Source organism: Gouania willdenowi, chromosome 7, assembly GCF_900634775.1.
Source record: "Gouania willdenowi chromosome 7, fGouWil2.1, whole genome shotgun sequence".
NCBI lineage: Eukaryota > Metazoa > Chordata > Actinopteri > Blenniiformes > Gobiesocidae > Gouania > Gouania willdenowi.
In genome coordinates, this window is record NC_041050.1 from 34,037,245 (window position 1) to 34,055,845 (window position 18,601).

The 18,601-nt window shown below is 38.6% G+C and overlaps 2 protein-coding genes across 2 annotated transcripts in view; one reads left to right on the top strand and one right to left on the bottom strand.

Annotated features, from left to right (window-relative positions):
* Positions 1 to 15,608, bottom strand: LOC114467109 (endothelin-3-like). Its single transcript, XM_028453164.1, has 4 exons — positions 14,904 to 15,608; positions 14,626 to 14,809; positions 5,303 to 5,461; positions 1 to 3,052 (listed from the first exon to the last, which is right to left on the bottom strand). The coding sequence occupies exons 1-4, from the start codon at positions 14,947 to 14,949 to the stop codon at positions 2,998 to 3,000; spliced, it is 444 nt and encodes a 147-aa protein (XP_028308965.1). The 5' UTR covers positions 14,950 to 15,608; the 3' UTR covers positions 1 to 2,997.
* ttll9 (tubulin tyrosine ligase-like family, member 9) overlaps positions 15,363 to 18,601 on the top strand; it is a 17,496-nt gene continuing 14,257 nt past the window's right edge. The window contains exon 1 of the mRNA XM_028453161.1: positions 15,363 to 15,453. Within this exon, the coding sequence (XP_028308962.1) occupies positions 15,448 to 15,453 (6 nt within the window). The 5' untranslated portion in view covers positions 15,363 to 15,447. The remainder of the gene's footprint in view (positions 15,454 to 18,601) is intronic.

An 18,601-nucleotide genomic window follows, 5' to 3' on the forward strand; every position in this document is an offset into this window, starting at 1 on the left:
TACAACAGTTCACAACTGTTAATGTTGCACTTTATTCAACATGGAAAAGTGTATTTCATTTTCTAAGAAAGAAAAGTAAAAGCACATCAAGAGTGCAAACCTTTGACAGGGGCCAAACATTCTCTTTGGCAGATATTATCTGGATCAGTGAATCCTGGTCCTGGTATGGCATGAACCTTTGTGGGACAGTAAGGAGAAATAGGGATTTGTCTGCACATTGATCCTGATTTCCTCCAAAAAATACTGGATTCTTTTATGGCGTAAGGTCCATCTTTGGTTATAATTGTATCAAAATCTGTACTTTGTACATAATCCTGCTGACGGTCAGAAAAATAAATAAACACTTTACCCCCTTGGATGAAATAATAAACGACAAACAAGTTTATGGTTGTGCATTTTTCTCAATACTGTAACATAAATGTAATCCCTCCAATCTGGTCCGTGGCCACCACACAGTCGGTCTCTGGACAAGCCACTGGATTTACATCGACTTCTCTTCCACATTCTTCCTCTTTATTTGAACATTCCATTAGAATATCCTCTTGTTTTTCTATGTGGGTTTATCATAACATCTGGCATTATCAACTGCTTTTAAACTTTAGTTCCCATGGTGACATTGTATCTTTTAGAACTGCACTGTAAGAAGGCCCCGTGGAGATGGTCTTGCTGCTAAAGGTGCCATCATGGTTACGTGTTCTACCGCCACCAAAACAGGCACCTTTTCTTTGCTCACTAATCTTTTCTGTGTTCCACACCATAGCACATTTTGGTGCTCATACCCAGGCCTGATCTTCCACATGTAACTGGGCCTACTGGTGTCTGTAAGCATGGTGCATAATGCTTTAGAATTGGTCCCGTTCAACAATGAGCTTATCTTAAACACACATTCAATAAACCAACAGCCAGATGACTCCCTTCTTGGCTCCCTATTGGCCAAAGCATACAAGATACACTATTTAAAGCGTGACAGCTGCCTTCATGCTTCCTCAGTGAGCATCTCGCAACTCACCTCCACCCAAACTCCTCCAGTTCCAACTAAATGGGTGTCATTTCATTGGCATTAACATCTACTCTGCTCTGTTCCAGGGGGTTTCTGCTAACCGCACTTCTTGCTTTAGCCTTTCCATGAAGGCTCGTGGAAAGGGAAAGGAGATCCCGGTGTCATGTACTGAGTTCACATCGTACTGAGGTTGTAAATGTGCATGCGCGCACATGCGCACTACCGAAAAATGAATTTTTGCTAAAAAATACAATATAATAAATACACTATAATAAACGTGAACCACAGCCTTTACAATTACTGTACATGTGGGGTCAAAGTCCACTCTTGCCGAGGGCACCGAATGACCTAAAGCCGGCCCTCCATACCGCAAAATATAAGATTACATTCAGTAAATCATTCATTTTGACTAAAGTAGTCCTGACTGAACAACACTCACCCTCCTACATTTTGCTGTCAGGACACGTTGAGTAACAATGGACAGTTTTTACACCCACTGTACGACACTTAAATTATTTTCCTATTTCTGCAAATCAAGCTTTTTCAGATAAGAGATCACTTATCTGGAAAAATACACCAGTGATGCACAATATTAACGCCACGTTAAAAAATTCACATTTTCCTATTATATATTAATCCTCAACAGGATCGGTACAATTCAGAAAATAATTTCACTGTAGCGCTACATTGTATATGACATTTTTAAGGGGTACATGACTGTGAAAAGTTTTGGAATCACTGACCTAGAGAGTCACTCGATGTTTGTGTGTTAGGGAGATATTGATATCAGTTATCGACCAAAATGAGTTGTACAATAACGGCTTATCTGTACAGACAAAAATCCAATATGGTGCTTCCATAAAACACACAATCATGAACCAACCAACACTAAATTTCCCCTCAAACTAACTCATAACTTCAACAGTTCACTAATCATATTGTATCGTTTTAGCTTCATATTTAAAGGAGAAACGATGCTAAAGAGAGGAATGCTTTTTCACAGTTTGTAAAGAGCTCAAACGTTACCTCATGGATCACTGGGGGGCACTCACAAAACAAAACACTAGCATTCAACAGAGTCAGATCACACTTTGAGGAAGACCAATCCATAGAAATAGAGAAGTTGTACTTGACCTGGTAAGATGTTGTGACGTTCTCCTTGGGTTTAATGGAGGTGTAGGATAAACATATAATTGGACATAGAACATACAATAACTGAAAACAATAGGATGCATTTGGTATCTTATGGTTTGTATTTTGCTGCATTAAAATGTATAACTTACAACAGACTGTAAATACACAGAAATCGTGGTTACAGAAGGCCAGAGTTAGTGTTAGACAGTCAAAACAAATTGTTCATAGGTCAGTCGTATAGTCCACTCCAAATCTATACATTCAGTGGAAGCACACATATTACAAACAATTGGTAGCTATAATAAAGGATATAAATGTTTTTTTTTCTTGCTGACTGAATATACATTTTATTAATCAAAGCCCGTACAAATGTCCCACAGCTTAAGTGGCCAAAATCATACACCTTTTTAACATTGTACACTTCTTTAAATGATGATATATTAAAATATCTCACCCTGTCATTGTCTCCCTTTCCTAGCAAGGCCATATTTATTGCTTTCCTTTGTATATGGAAAAATAGATCTACATTAAAGGTAGTGAGAATTGAAACAGGTGTAGTCCACAAAGAAGATGTGATGATGAGGGTGTGGTCTAAAGAGGATGGATTAATTCACAGCTGGTGGGTGAGCACGTGCTCAGTCAGGGAAAAAAAATCACCTGGTTTTCTGCCTGAAATTTGCTGGACGAGCTCAGCGAGTGAGAACTTGCTCTGAGTTACGATACATCGGAATGTCTTCATTGGCAAAGCAAAGTTTGTTCCGGGACTGTATGTGCCTCCTAAAGATAAATCATCAAAAATAGGTGTGATGGCTCTAGAGGGATGGAAGACATTCACTTAGGATGGTTACGCAGGGTTCAGCCTGTCATCCGTGACCCCTGACTCTGTGCAGATTCCGGACTGGCCAGGTTTTCATAGGGCTAGGAGAGAGAATACAACAGATCATCAGGGTACACGATGGCACTACAGGCTATACTTGAGATAGAGAAAGTGCAAAATTAACAAACGACAATTTTAAAAATATGGGGTTTTCTAATGTTTATTTTTTAGTGAAAAAGCAATTAAAAGTCCATTCCATTTCCCTACCCTGACTCCATCTTCCCTGTTCCCTTCCCCCAACCTCGGTGTAACACTGCCCTCTGGTTTTATATCCTCCCTTTAATAAAGTGTTTTACCGTTCCGTAGGGAGGGCTGTGATGGTCACAAAAAAAGCAATACAATAAATGCAATATATTTTTATATTTGTTGCAAGGACAAAGCATGCATAGTGGTTGTAAAAGATAGTTAACCTTATCAGATGTTGAATGTTGACATAATTCATGTATTTGACTGTCACCAAATCAGTTCAATGGGAAATACAGGGGGTACTTGAGAGAGATAGAAAATGAAAACGTTAAAAATATAACGGTTGGAATGTTTATTTTTAGTTAAAAATGACAATCATAATAATGTTTCTTTCCACTTATTTATAACGGGATTCATTCAAATGTGTGTTATCACTCATTCATTCCATCATTAGGCTCTATAATTGTTTTTTTCATCAGAAATACAGAAAGGGGTTCTAGAATATGTGGAGGATAAAATAATGACCTAAAAGATAAAAACATGACAGTGATCAATTTTGGTTGTTAAACTTTAAGTTTTTCATTTCAATCGCAGTTAATTTCTGCCTTTTTGCTATATTTTATATAGCTTTATACTTTGTTCGGTATCACTTTACTTAAAGTTTTATACATAAGGCTGACATTATCTGTCATTAGCATGAATAAAGTGTCATTAAGTGTCGTTCACTAACTTTTGTCACCTTTAGAGCTATGTTGGCATTTTAGGGTTAGGGAGGGATCTAGTGGGGTTAGAGTAACAAAGGGTTAGGGCAGGGGCGTCCAACTCATTTTAGGTCAGGGGCCAAATACAGACCAGTTTGACCTTAAGTGGGCCACATATTTTTTGTGGGGAAAAAGAGCAAATTCCACATTAATGTGCTCTGGTTTGCACTTTCACATATAGATTATATGTAAATGATAAAGTATGTGATTATATCAGTTCCTGCAGGATCTTAACTTGAATTTCCCTAATTTTGGGAAATTTTGCCAGATTTTGGTAAAATTAAGAATTCTTTCAACAATTTCAGATTAAACATGACCGCAGTCATGTTATAAACCGAGCTACATAACTCATGAGATAAAACATTGATGCCTTGGCAGAGGCAAATCAGTTGAGAACAAATATTTTATGTATTTGAGATTTTGTAGAAATATCATTACTCAATGATTGGGATGTGAAATATGGTCTAAACAGTCAGATGGTCAAACATGGTGGATTTACAAATGCAAATTTTACACTTTACAAATTACAACTAGATATTGGACACCAAGTTAAAGTGTCATTCTGTTTTATTCAGTGGTCTCCCAATGTTTTTGTGCCACATGTACAAATATTCAATCATTTCTAATCTGTTAACTAAGCTGGGCCGCAATTAAAATGTTAATTCTTTCATCTTTCATTCAATACGTACTGTAATATGTAATATTTATTATATTTTTTTAACTTATTGATGATTACTTGTGTATTTGTGTTTTTGCTGTTTTTTTAATGTATATTCCTCTGCCTTTGTATGTGTATTATCTATGTATCTATTTGTTTGTTTTTTTGGTTTATTGATTGATTGTACTCTTCCTGTTGATATGTGGGGGATGGGGGGAGGGGGGGTATGACGTTTTCAGAACATGAATGTTTTTCTGTAAATACCTCTATAATTAATTAAAAAAAAAAAAATGTGACTGGAATATGTACTGTAGTAGGAATAAAAGTGCCGTAGAATTTAGTTGCACACAACAAAACGCATTAAGGTGCAAAAACTATTTGTTGTGTTGCCATTCAAAGATACACAATACATTGACTAAAGTTTACACGTAAAATCATCTAACATCAATATATACAATTAAAATGAAAATGTGTGGAGGAATGAGATTTGTTTTGATTTTTATTTTATTTATGTAATATTTGACTGATCATTTGAATACAGCAGGCAAATCATATCAAGACGCCTCTCGTCTTTCACAAGCTGCGCAGGGTGTTTGTTTGCTCAGCTGGCACTGACACTGTAGAAAGGCTCATTTTTCTAACATGTCAGACAAAATGGACAGACATGCAGAGACAATCCGTCTTACCGTTCCTTACAAAACTGATGGCACCAAGGGTCTGCATCAGCCGATGATGGACAAAAGCAGCGAGGCATCTTCACGTCCTCGGGCGTCTTTGCCTCACTAACAGCACGTTTGCTTCTCTGGGGCCCTCTGTAGCTCGACATTCCATAGGGAACAGTGCGCCTGCGAAGAACAAGTAGGTAGTTATGAATATTTTGAAATACAAATATATTTAAAATCAGCATAAACTGTTGGTGTTTGTAAAGTCAAGTCGTTTTTTTAAATGAGCACCAGTAGAACAATAGATGTCCTTAAGAATAGAATAAATCAGATTAACTCTAGAGGCAATACATGGTTTCTAACATATGCCATTGACCATATGTGATTATCTGTGGTTTCTCTTGTCTTGCCTGATTTTTCTATGCCTGGTTTATCTTGCACTGGTAGACGTCTCTGGGAAAACAGGGACAAGCAGGTCAGAAAATGGTTGGATGGATGGTAGAAGTTTCCTGGTGCTTTACATAGTGGACTGCATGCCAGGGGTGGACTGGCCATCTGGCATTCCGGGCATCGTCCCGGTGGGCCATTGACCCGGTCCGGTCCACTATTTTACAAGCAAGTGGAGGCAGACATGTTAACAGGTGGCCAAAAATAATCCAAAAGTGGGAAATACGTGGCAAGAAAAGAGTGAAAAGTGACTAAAATGAGCCAAAAGCAGTCAAGAGTGGACAAACAATGGACAAGAGGAACTCGGTGGTATGTAATAGCAAAGGATAGCTTAAATGAGCATAATGTGGCAAACAATAGTGAAAAAGGGCAAAAATGTGCAGCAAAACAAGGAAAATGGTGGTATTTATTGGGCAAAAGTTAGCTTATTTGGATAAAAAAAAGTGGCCAAAGAAATAAAGAAAGGACAACAATTGGGTAAAAGTGTCAAAAATGGCCAAAAAAATAGTAAGAAAATGGGTATTTATTGGCAAAAGGAACTAAAAATCTGAAAAAAGCGTCAGAACATATTGAAAAGGGGCAAAAATCGGACAAAGAAAGTTGCAAAGTGGCAAAGGAAATAAGTAAAACGAGGTTAAAAGGTTTCCCCCTTTTAAGGTTTTCTGGGAGAATAATAATTCAAATTAAGAGCCACGTGTTGAGCATCAATGACTTAATAGCAGCTTCTACAAGCTGTCCTCTGATAATGCAGTGGGCTGGTCTGGACACAAAATGCTTGTCCCATGCTTCAGGCTAAGGACACTGACTCCTAATCACTATTAAAAAGACACCAGTCTATCACAGGGTTCACTAAAATGTGGCAGTTTAACATGAACCTATACAATTCTTTGACTGAGAGAAACTGTGGCGGGGTTCGATTTTCGTTCAAAAAGAAGAACCACGACCATCCATATGGCAAGTTGACTTTCATTTATTTTTCCAAAAATGGTGCCGGTGCTCAATATTTACAGTGGAGCACAAATATTTACATCAAGAGAAAAAAAAGCTCTACTTCCAGCTGAGAGGCTTTCAGAAATGTCCAGGTACATTGCTCCCACATGCACCTCCAGAGAAAGACTGCCCTCTATGCAGCTTCCTACACTGCTTTTAACAGGTTAGCCCCTCCCATGGGTGTGGTTTAAATTAAACCAAAAACAATTATTAAGGAATACAAACAAAAACAATATTCACATCCTTTTCAAATGATAACTGATTTTCTAATAAACAAATGCATTTTTCAAATCACATCCTAAATTAATCCCCATATAAATGTAAAAACAATTAAGACAAAATAACGCCTGATCACATGATCTCCCACCCTGCGCTACTGCCTTACATAATCCCTTAGTTAACTCCGCCCCGTTTTGTCCATCCGCTGCTCAGAGACGTCATGTCACCGGTAAGAGTTTCCGTGTGTGTGTGTGAGAATGTGTGAATGTTTGTGCAGCAGGTGAAGCCTAGAACAGTCAAGTGTGCACCCCTGGCTGACTCTAGCAACAGTTGGGGAAGAAGGAGATTAGTTAAATGCATGATGTGAGGAGAAATGCGGAGGGGAGAAAGAGAATGTGTGTGACGTGTTTGTGTGTGTGTGTGCGTGCGCTGCTGCTCGGTTAGTGACGGCGCTGCTCCGTCACAGAAACACTCATTGTGTAAAAACTGGATAAGATTCTGAGGTCTTGGAGAGAGATCAAGGAGGAGACTTTGTTTTAGAGTACTCCTTGGTGGTCTCCAGACAAATTTTTGCCCCCGTGGGCAAACACTGAACCCTGATCCCTCAAATCTCTGAGAAACATGGGATCCATTGACATAATGATTAATGGGTTTGTGACACACCTTTGTCAGATTGTATCAGGGTGCCTGCAATCAATTAGTTTCAGTGCTTCCTGCTGACAGTCTAAAATGTATCCATTTGGGATGACCTCTTACTTGGTTTACCACAGAGTGACATAAACCTCCACATAGTCTGAAATCATGTCATTGCGTCTCACAAAACCAGTATAAAAATAGTTGACTCAACCAGTCCTTAATGGCTCATACAGCAGGTCAATTACTATCAACTTAGGGCAGAGGTGTCAAACTCATTTTAGTTCAAGGACCAAATACGGACCAGTTTGATCACAAGAGGGCCACAGGTTTTAGGCGGGAAAACAAACGATTTCAACAGTAATGTACCCTAGTTTGCACTTCCAGTTATAAATATACATAAAGTACAGAAGGCATGAACGATATCTAAGCAATAAGTGACAGATACTTCAATGTCCTTTGATTTTATTTAATTTGGGGAGATTTTGTGTAATAATGTGAGGAAAAATTGCAGGATTTTGGAAAGATGTAAAGTTCCTTCAACAACAATTAAATTATTTGGTAATTTACTCAATGATTCATTTTCACTTTCTCCTGCGTGCCAAATCAGATGCGCTGGAGGGCCAGATTTGGCCCCAGGCTTTGAGTTTGACACATGTGACTTAGGCATTTGGTTTGTAAAGAAGCTTACAGTATGGAAGGACTATGAATTCATCCATACCTCCACTGAACAGCTGCGTAGCTGCAAGAAAACTACTTATCAGTGGCTCATCAGAGAAAGCTGCTTGCAAATAAGAATAAAGACTGGACCTAATGGAGGAAGGTCATATGGTCCAGGTGTACCATGTTCCAGAGTGATGGGCCCATCAGGGTGAGAAGTGATGCACCCATCAGGGTTGGGGTCAATTACAATTGTAACTGTGTGATTGATAATTCATTACATTAATGTACAGTGTAATTAGTGAGGATGGTATTGTGTTATTTTGCTGTTATAATGTTAATTTAATTGTAACTGAGTTCAGATAATTGAATTTGTAATTGTAATTGGCGTAAAAATGGGGAACCATGTTACAAATTTATGGCTTACACACATGTAGTAAATAATTGTTAAAATATGTTGGGGGGGTGCTGGCATCTGCGCCGGGGTTGGGGCGGGGTTGCTTGGCGCTCCGGGATCGTGCTCTTTGCTGGGGGGCGGCTCTAGCTGTTCCGGTGGTTGAGGTCGGTATCGGCCACTTGGTAGGTCTGTCCTGCTATCTGCGGGCTGGCTGGTGGGTGGGTAGTGCGCCTTTGGCTAGGGGCTGCTGCTCCGCATCGGTTGTGTGTCGTTCGGGCTCATTGCACGGGCGGCATCATGGAAAGGCGATCTGGCGCGCTCTGGGGTGCACGGTCGGTGCGCCTGGGGGCCGGCGGGGCAACTTGCAGCATCCCCTTGGTGCCCTTGGCGACTATGGGCGTGGTCGCCGTCCCTGGGGGCGCTGCTCTCGGTGCTGCTTCCGTTCCGGGTCCTTCTGGCCTGGGGTCCGGTACCTGCTGGCTCTGTGCCCGCCGGCTGCTCGTTCGGCGCGGCTCTGGCCGTCTGCTGGGCGTGGGCCTTGGCTCCTCTGCTGGGGTCTCGGGCGGGTTGGGGCTTCCTCGGATGTGTGTGTGGGGGGCGGTGGCTGCCTCTCGGCCTGGGATCTTGGGGGCGTCTGGGGGGTTGCTCGGCCGTGGTGGGGTGGCCTGGGGCTCCCTGGCCCCCACTGTTTCTGCTGGCCTGGCTGCATCTGCGGGCCCGGGGCAGTTCCTGGGTTTGCGGTAGCGGTTTTTGCACATATACTGGTATACGATGCACTGGCACGCCTTGGGATGTGGGATAAAACTCCTAATGGGCTTAACTTTAGACACGTTAATCCCAAACACCTGCTTTAGGTACTACCACTCACTCATTCCCCCTGTCCACAGCCACCACCATTATAGCTAAGCTTCACACTTGTCACTATACTGGCTTGATTACACAACATAATAAGCACAATATATTCAACAACTTCATATCTCACCCTCACTGTAAAACAATATATTCTTCCCCGCCCTTTCTATTTCCTACCTTGAGTCTCTCCTCCCTGCTCCCTTTCCCCTCCCTCTCCACTTATGTGAAACACTGCTCTCCCTTTTTATATCCTCCCTATAATAAAATATTTCTTACCCTTCCTTAGGGAGGGCTGGTGATGGTCACAATTAAGCAATAAAATACATTTATTTTATTGCAATAACAAAACATGCATTGCTGTCTCATAATGATTGCACTTCTTGTAGTGTTGACCTTTGACAGCATGTGCAGACAAGGTAAAAAAAAATATATATATGTTTCATATCAAGTTTTCCTACTACTTGTGAGTAAATATTCACACCCCCATACAGGTGGTAAGGGTTAGAAGGGTAAGGGGTTAGAGTTAGGATATAATAGAATTTATTTAAATAGGGACAATACAAAGAGTAACAATACTCTTTGTATTGTCTGATGTTTTGTACATAGAGATTTATAACTATTGCTAAATTCCGTCGCTAGTCCCTATTTGGGCTTTTACGTAAGATATTAGAATCAAGGCACTAAAATGTAAAGAAAACTATAACATACAAACAAAAGTTCATACAATCATCACAACAGGCCTATAAATTCTGAACATACACGGTACACAAATACATACTACATGAGATTTTTAATAAAGCAAAATTACTCAAGTGATAATTCCTTGCATTGGACATGCTGCTTGAATGAAATTGGTCCAAATAAACACATTTATAAACACAATGCCACTCCAACTCAAAAATATTCATTTTTTTAACTTGATGTGTTTCTTTTGACTGTGAGTATAGAAAAGCTTGATTGGGAGGATGGGATGGAGGGTGAGGGATGATGGAGCAGCTACTGTGGGATTGGATTGTCTTTGGGTGTTTTGGTATCTGAGGAGATGCTGGAGGAAGTTGGTGTTTGTATGTCCTCAACATGTGGTACTTCCAGCTTTTCCGAACGCAACTAAAGACTTTACTCCATGGTTTAAGGCCTGTCCCTTGCCAGCTCCACTGCTTTCATACCACAATATCGCTGCAAAGTGCAGGGGCGTTGCTCATTTCAACTTCCTCATAAAAATGGTGTTTGGCTTTCAAAACCATCATTTAAATGGTCACAGTAGGTGGTAGGTAGTTGGAAGGAGACAAAAGGAATTACCGTATTTTCATTTTTCAGTTATTTCATGTGGAGAAGCGAGCAAGCTGTTCTATTTGCTCTCCTAAGGTCCAAAAATGCAAATGTGTGATGCATACTTGCGTATAGTAGCAAGGAGAGTTTAATTTATAAGGTGTTCAGATATTTGGGCTCATTATCAAAATGACAACTGGCTCCCATCCTGCACCTTAGCCAAAAGGCACTTTAAGCAATAAAACAACAGTCTCTGAACCTGAACCTTTCATGAATGTGTTTTGAATGAAATGTGGGCATCACAGGCTAAATATATCCAGCTACACTCAATGATGATTTAATTATAATTCAACTCTGATTCATAGACTGGAGATTGGAAGACGTGGCCAATTCTGTTTATTTCAACCATTTAAATCATCAAAAGTATCTCTTTTTCAATAGTAGCTGTCAAATGATTTACTTTATTAATCAGGTCCATTAAGTTACATGAAGTCGAGGCCAATATGTGTGATTGTTGCGACCTTACGCAGCAGATTTTCATTTTTATTTTTTCTTTAATGGGGCAAATGTTAAGGTATTTTAAAGCTTTATTGTCTTCCAAGACTCTGAATGAACAGGTAAATTTGCTAAATAACTGATTGCCTTTGGATTCTTTCATAACAAAACAGAAAAGTGCGCTCAGATTCACAACAATTTAACAAGATATGGATAATTTCCTGAACAGTTAAACGGTTTTCAATGCAGAAAATATTAAACAGAGAACTACGAAGCAAGTGTGTAGATGTACATAATGACATACTAGGGTGGAAAGATCTGGACTTGGTTGAACTTGCGCAAATGTTGCAGTGATTGAACATAATTGTGAGGCTGCACAGAATTTGCATGGATTGGCTTTATTTGCATTAATAGTTGCAATCGCATCATTGTCTATTTTCCAAGACTGATTGGTATAATTTCATGAAAGGGGAAAACTCTGCAACCTTTTATTGCTTAAGCTAAAACCAGTAGTCTTTGACCAAACTGCCTGCATACTGTATGTTGGCAGGACTCTGGTGGTTAGGGTTAGACATCAAGCATCAATTGGTCCCAAGGACTAACTTTACAATTCCATCCATTGCTCAAATTTTAAAATTTTGATCCCTACTTTCGATACCCAGTCTGGACTGGGTAGTACAAGTTGTTCCTGATGTTTAAGTACCTGCAGCATCAGACACTCAGGATATGTGTAAACGTGTTTTCATGAGGTTTTCAAAAATAAAGCTCTTGTGAAAAGACAATTTATAATATTTATATTCAAGCTCATAGATTTGATATTTATACACTGCCCTGTGAGAAAATCCTGATAAAGCTAATAAAAAAGTAAAAAGTTCAGAGGATTAAAATTCGTGGAGAGGTTCAGACAATTTCATTCAGCAAGACCTCTGGTTAGCTAGCAAATTTAAAACATGTTAACTGTTTTGACCATGCCTCTTTAAAAGAATCAGAATCGGGAATCGTTAGGAACCGGTATCAAACCGGAACTGGAGTCCTTCCAATTCAAACAATGTCCAACCCTTCTGACGACGCAACCGAACATGAATAAACTGGTAAATCACTTGCCTGATCCGCTCTAGACTTTGTTTGCGTGTTCACACCAGCCCAAACGCAGCTGACTTTCCAGGCAAACGAATCCTAGAGCACCCTAAGGCTTTAGGTCCAGCTGACCTTTCTGCACCTCTAAGTAAAGAAGCATTGTTCCCTGTGCTTTAGATCGCTTGAGTAGAGGCCTACGGGTCAACAATCAGCCCTTTGTTTTTCAGTTTTAAAGGGCCAGGCTGCTGTCCTTACGCCACTCAACCAGATGTGCTAACTTAAGCCTCCAAGCTGTTTTTTTTAGTTCTTTACCACTAATTGGCCTAATGACTATGGGGTCATCTCCAGATATAATAGTGGTATTATCATGATTAGTGGTAAAAGGTGCAATCAAGGAGAAGAGTCTCATCAGAAAAAGACAAAACCCAAAACCCAGTCCTTTGGGCTTCCTATATTTAGAGGTGTTTCTTTATACACCGAGGGCAGGACTAAACTAAACTGAACTAAAATAAAGTAAACTCTTGGTTTAAATGTTGACAAACTGTTTCCTTCTCAGGGCACTTTAAAATGTGACTTATATAAGGTATAATTAGGATAAAAATGTTCCTTGGAAAAACTGTTTTGATATGCCATAAAAACTCTGGTTTTTCACTATTATGACTAACATTGATACCGGTAATTAAATTCTTCTTATACCTTTCGAATGCCTGAGAAACTGAAGGAAATCCAAGCTTGGATAATTGGAAGTAATTTCTTTTTCAATAAAATAGTTCTGCTGTAAAGCAGCTTGTAGGGTTTTGGAAAAAAAAAACCCTGTAATTTAGTTCAGATTTACAGTGAGATACCACAGTTGTAAAACAAAGGCCAAACTTTGGTAAAAAAAATCATTTTTTTCAAAGTCTAACTTCAGAAACTAAATAAAACCTAGTAATTTTCCATCCTCTGTTCACAAATAGATGTGTGGATTTCATAAACCTTCATATGCCTACACAACCTCTTGAATCCATTTCAGATTAAATGTTTTTTAACACCATAACAAGGAAGAACTGCATATTACACACAACGATTTCACTCAGCACGCTTTCAAAAAAAAAAAGACCCAGAACAAAAAGATCAAGAAACAAAAGAAGGACTTGGAGCACAGCTGGCATGGCACACAATATTGCACTCAACATCAGAATAATCGCAGAATAATTATTTCTCTAAAACATGAAAAACAACCAAACAGCAGCAATTACTATAAAAAGAACTTTTAAATAAACCGTGAAACACATGTTTGGTTTACAGCACTTAAATGAAAGGTCAAAACTACCAAACTACTTTGTCAAAAACTTCTAATTACAGATTATATTCAAGGAAGAACATCACTTTTGTACTTTGCTTTGTTGAGGAGAGACAAGCAACGCTGTCTATTTCTGTGTTTGCCTTGAAATGAACTGCCAACCATTCCAAGGTACAAAACAATATATGACTTTCTATCTCATAATTTACTTTCCTTCACATATTTATGACTTTATCTCATAATTATGATGTTCTTTCTCATAATTATGATGTTCTTTCTCATAATTATGACTTTCTCTCTCATAAATATGACTTTCTATCTCATAATTCTGACTTTCTATTTCATAATTACAACTTTCTCATAATTCTGACTTTCTATCTCATAATTATGACTTTCTATTTCATAATTATGACTTTCTCATAATTATGACTTTCTTTCTCATAAATATGACTTTCTTTATCATAAATATGACTTTCTATCTCATAATTATGACTTTCTATCTCATAATTCTGACTTTCTATCTCATAATTATGACTTTCTTTCTCATAATTATGACTTTCTCTTTCATAATTATGACTCATAATTATGACTTTCTTACTCATAAATATGACTTTCTTTCTCATAAATATGACTTTCTATCTCATAATTATGACTTTCTTTCTCATAATTATGACTTTCTATTTCATAATTATGACTTTCTCATAATTATGACTTTCTATCTCATAATTATGTCTTTCTTTCTCATAAATATGACTTTTTATCTCATAAATAACTTTCTATCTCATAATGACTTTTTCCCATGATTATAACTTGTCATTTTGACTTGCTATAGTGCTTATTTATTTGTATTAATGGCGGAAACGTGCTTCCATATATTTCATTGTCATACTGATTTTCCTTGAGGAGAAAAAAGAAATAGATTTGTACACAGAACAAAAACTGCTGCAGAAGCAGAGCTTGAAGTATCTGTTATTTGGGACATGCTGCACTGCAGGCAATTGTTAATTGAAGTAAAGCGTGTCTTACTCTGGAGTGTTGATCCAGATGATGTCCAAATGGCAGTAGTAGACGCACTCTTTATCCTTGTAGGAATAACAGGTGCAGCGCTTCTGCCTGGACTTGGCCTCAGAGAGCTGAGAAGAAGCGGACACTACAGCAGCTCCTCCTGGCTTTGCCTCGGCTTTGAACGCATCATGGGATGTGAGGACACCTTTGGATGACGCACAGTGAGGATTTAAGGGAACCAAGACAGAAGCAGAAACTGCCAAGAATAACTTTTCATATAAATGTGGTGCAAAACGTACCTTGCAGGAGAAAAAATCCCAGTATTTTATAAAGCATGGTTCTCATCAAAAACAGGCTCGTCAGATAATCCCAAAATAAAGTATGTATCCCAGTGAAAAATCCACATTAATCTCCCATCATCGAGTTCAAATCCATCCAAATGTAATGTCCATAGGGTCGCTCATATTGTCCACACGTGCAAAATCAGACGAAGATCAATAGGAACTTGTCGCATGTTTTCTCTCATGTTGAAGCCCGGAGAGGAAAATAAAAAACTTCTATATTTATAAAAAGAAAAATAATGATAAATAAAATTATCACATTAAACCCGGAGTTTACAGAGGCGCAAATAGTCAGCGTCCCCTGTCCTGTGTGTGTGCGCGCTGAGGTGTGTCTGTGTGTGTGCGCGTGTGTGTGTGAGGAGGCAGGTTTGGGGGCGTGGCCACACCTCTCTACATCTACAGCATAGGAGTGTATGCGCGGGTGCACGTGCTCACACACGAGGTCGAAAATGTTTGTTATACAAAGAGTCACAGACTGCTAACAATCATCGATGGTTCTTAAATGGAGGTACGTGTATAGGTTTGGGGACATTGGTGCACTTCAGCTGTTGATGGCACGTTCAAGCACAGCTGCATTTTGATAACATGCATTTTAGTTTAGTAGTCTAGTACTTGTCTTTTTTATTCTTTTTCTTTTTAATGACTTTGCACATTATATAGTTACAGAAGTGGATTATAAGCATACTGCATTTATTTTCTTTTTCTGAGTTTATATATATATTTTTTTTTTTTTTTTTTTTTTATTTATTGGACAATTTTTTTTCAGTTTTTCACAGTGGTTTTTTAAACTTATTTTTTCCTGTTTTTAGAGTAATTTTTTTCTTTTTCTTAGAGTATTTTTTTCAGTTTTTCATATTCTGAATTATTGAGATACTTGGAAATCCTGAGAGAACAGCCATCCTATGGCCAATTAAGATAAGAAAAAAAACATAGTGTGAAAAACAGTGGAAAAAACTGTCTGAGAAACTGAAATTTTTCCCCCCTAGAAACAGAAAAAAGTTTGCATGAAAACCAGAAACAAAATTACTTAAAAACAAAAAAAAAAAAAACAGAAGAAAAAAAATGTTAATCCAAAAACTTTTTAAAAATTGTCCCAAAAAACAACCAAAAAAAAAAATAATAATTCCGAAAAATAGTTTTACAAGTGAATGCAATACGCTTCTGTAGTTTAAGGCCAATTTTGATGGAGAAGATTATTTTATGATGGAACATCCTCCCTGTCACTGAGCTAGTTAGCTAATGTCTGCAGCTTCACTAATTGACTAAAAAAGCTACCTGTGTGCAAGACAGCAGCTGGTCGCGTTTAAAAGGCAGATTTTAAACGGCTCTTAAAAAAAATCGTTTGAAAGAAAATTTGTGTAAATTGTTTATGTAAGAATCTGTAGCAAGTTTGGTGTCAATAGAACAAAAAGAGTGGGAGAACTTCCTAAGATGAAATAGGGTTAAATGTACAGTAGGTTTTTTTTGTTTTTTTAGCATTGGGGCTACATTTTGGTGAAAGTTCCAAATTTGTAGTACGAATGGTTGATTTGTTGGAAGTTTAAAAAAAATAAAATTAAGTGTAGAGGCTTGTTGTAGCACCACCTTTAGGACTATTGGGCTGTTTTTGCAGCTTAATCAATCTGACATGGGACTGGACCTTCGTGCAAAATTTGGGGATTGTTTGTGCATATGGAAAGTATGATTTACTTTCAAGAGGAGGAACCTGTATGATAACAGTAGGTTAGCTTAGGCTGTACTCCCCCTGTAGGGGTGTTAAAGGGTGAGATGAATCTGTAATGTGCACATCTGTAGCCCACAAGAAATTCAAGCAGAATCATATATTGTATTTTTTTTCTTAATAAATAAGAATATGCTTTTATAGCTGTAATAATGTGAAGCAGACCTTAGACGGTTGTGAAATTGACATTTTGACTGGTTGTCAGTCTACCACAGGGCCAACATTCATGCTGTGTTCCTCTGCCTAGGGGAACCGTCTCGAGTAGCAGCTCAGCTCCCCAACGTGCGGAGAAGGCATTTAAAACTAAATGCCTAACATTAGACTCACTTCAAAAACTCAGAACAGATGCTCATCTGCCTTCACCGATACCATGACTCCAAAAGGTATCTGTACCTGTGCCATAATACAGGAAGATCAAGCTACAATACTTATCCACAAAAGATCACGTCATGATTATTTCCATTGGTCTGAATGTCCAAAAAAACATGTTTCACACTCTGTGACATCTCGCTCTCCTTCAGTTCTTGCGCATGAGCTCAAAGGTCAAGAGGGATAAACTCGCCATGGTCATTTTTTTTTTTTTACTGGGACTGGACCAGGAAGGATTTGGCGCAGCTCCTGAAGAAAACAGTGAAACTTACCGAGTTGGATGCATCGCTGGTTAACGTTGGCGTCAAGTGTTTTGACTGCTCTCCAGCTTCCAAAGAAGGTGAAGAGGATCGATTTAACTGGTGTCCTTCATAGTTGATGGTGAAAAGAAAGAGTGTTGCCACCTTTTTTGTATTCACTTCAAACGCGCATATGACGCTAATATGGGGAAAGCGCATTTTGATCCTGCTGAAGCATTCGCACGGTGCCCGCATCTAGAAAATTTGTGCCGCGTCTGGTGTGAACGCAGCATTATGCTGCACACAAGCTGCAAATTTTGGTTTTGCCTGTTGTTTACCTCCTCCATAGTGCAGTATTTGTGGTTCCCTGAAATCACTCAATTTTGACTCTTTGGTTTTTTTTCATTTTGATCTTCCCAATAAAACTGAGCGCAGAAAATCTTCAGCTAACCGTGGATAGGCACAAATTTTATTGCGACTCCTCATCCATTAAAAATATAAGCGCAAATATACATTTTTTCTTTGAAAGATGGTATGTGAGTGACTGCAGACTGAGTGTTGCACTTGCAATATATTGGAATGTCAGATAGATTAGGCCGTCCTTTATTACACAAAAAGTGCACTGAACATCTCAGCATATAGCACTAACAGGGTCCTGTTTACATTTTTTACCCCTCTTGACCGTATGACCCCGCAGGTCACGCATACGCAGTTCCAGAGTGTGAAAAGGCTCATATAGGGGAGATTTTCCATTGACAAAAGGTTGTGAAAATTTCAGCTTTGTAAGATTACCTATATATTTTTAAAAAATTATTTAATTCCTTATTACAGTAAAAAACAGTTTCTTCCTTTTTCATCTTTACCAAGCAGAAACAAATATCATTATGTGCATTTCAAATTCTTACATTGAAGATATAAAACGTAAACATAGATATAAATGTATTACTTCAAAAGAGTTTAGGCAAGATCAAACCTCTGCTAACATTTGGCAGTGTTGTCTACAGGCTGATACAATGAAACATCCACTCATCAGTTAACACATATTTAACCTGTGTGGTGAAACCAGAGTAGTGGGACTAAGTCCATGCAGACTCCAAGAAAACACAGTCTCCAATTACAAAGGGGGCAAACAACCAGCAACCCTGAAGTGACAGCGCTAACCACACCCCCGATGTCAATGTGTTGCCTTCAGAAAATGTCTGTGTTAGATTCAAAAGTAGTATAATGGAGTTGGTTTTATGGATTTTTACGCATGTGAAGGTGGTTGGTACAGCACATAATAAGGCATACGAAGGCACTTCATCAGTCAAACGCAGGAAGAACGTCGT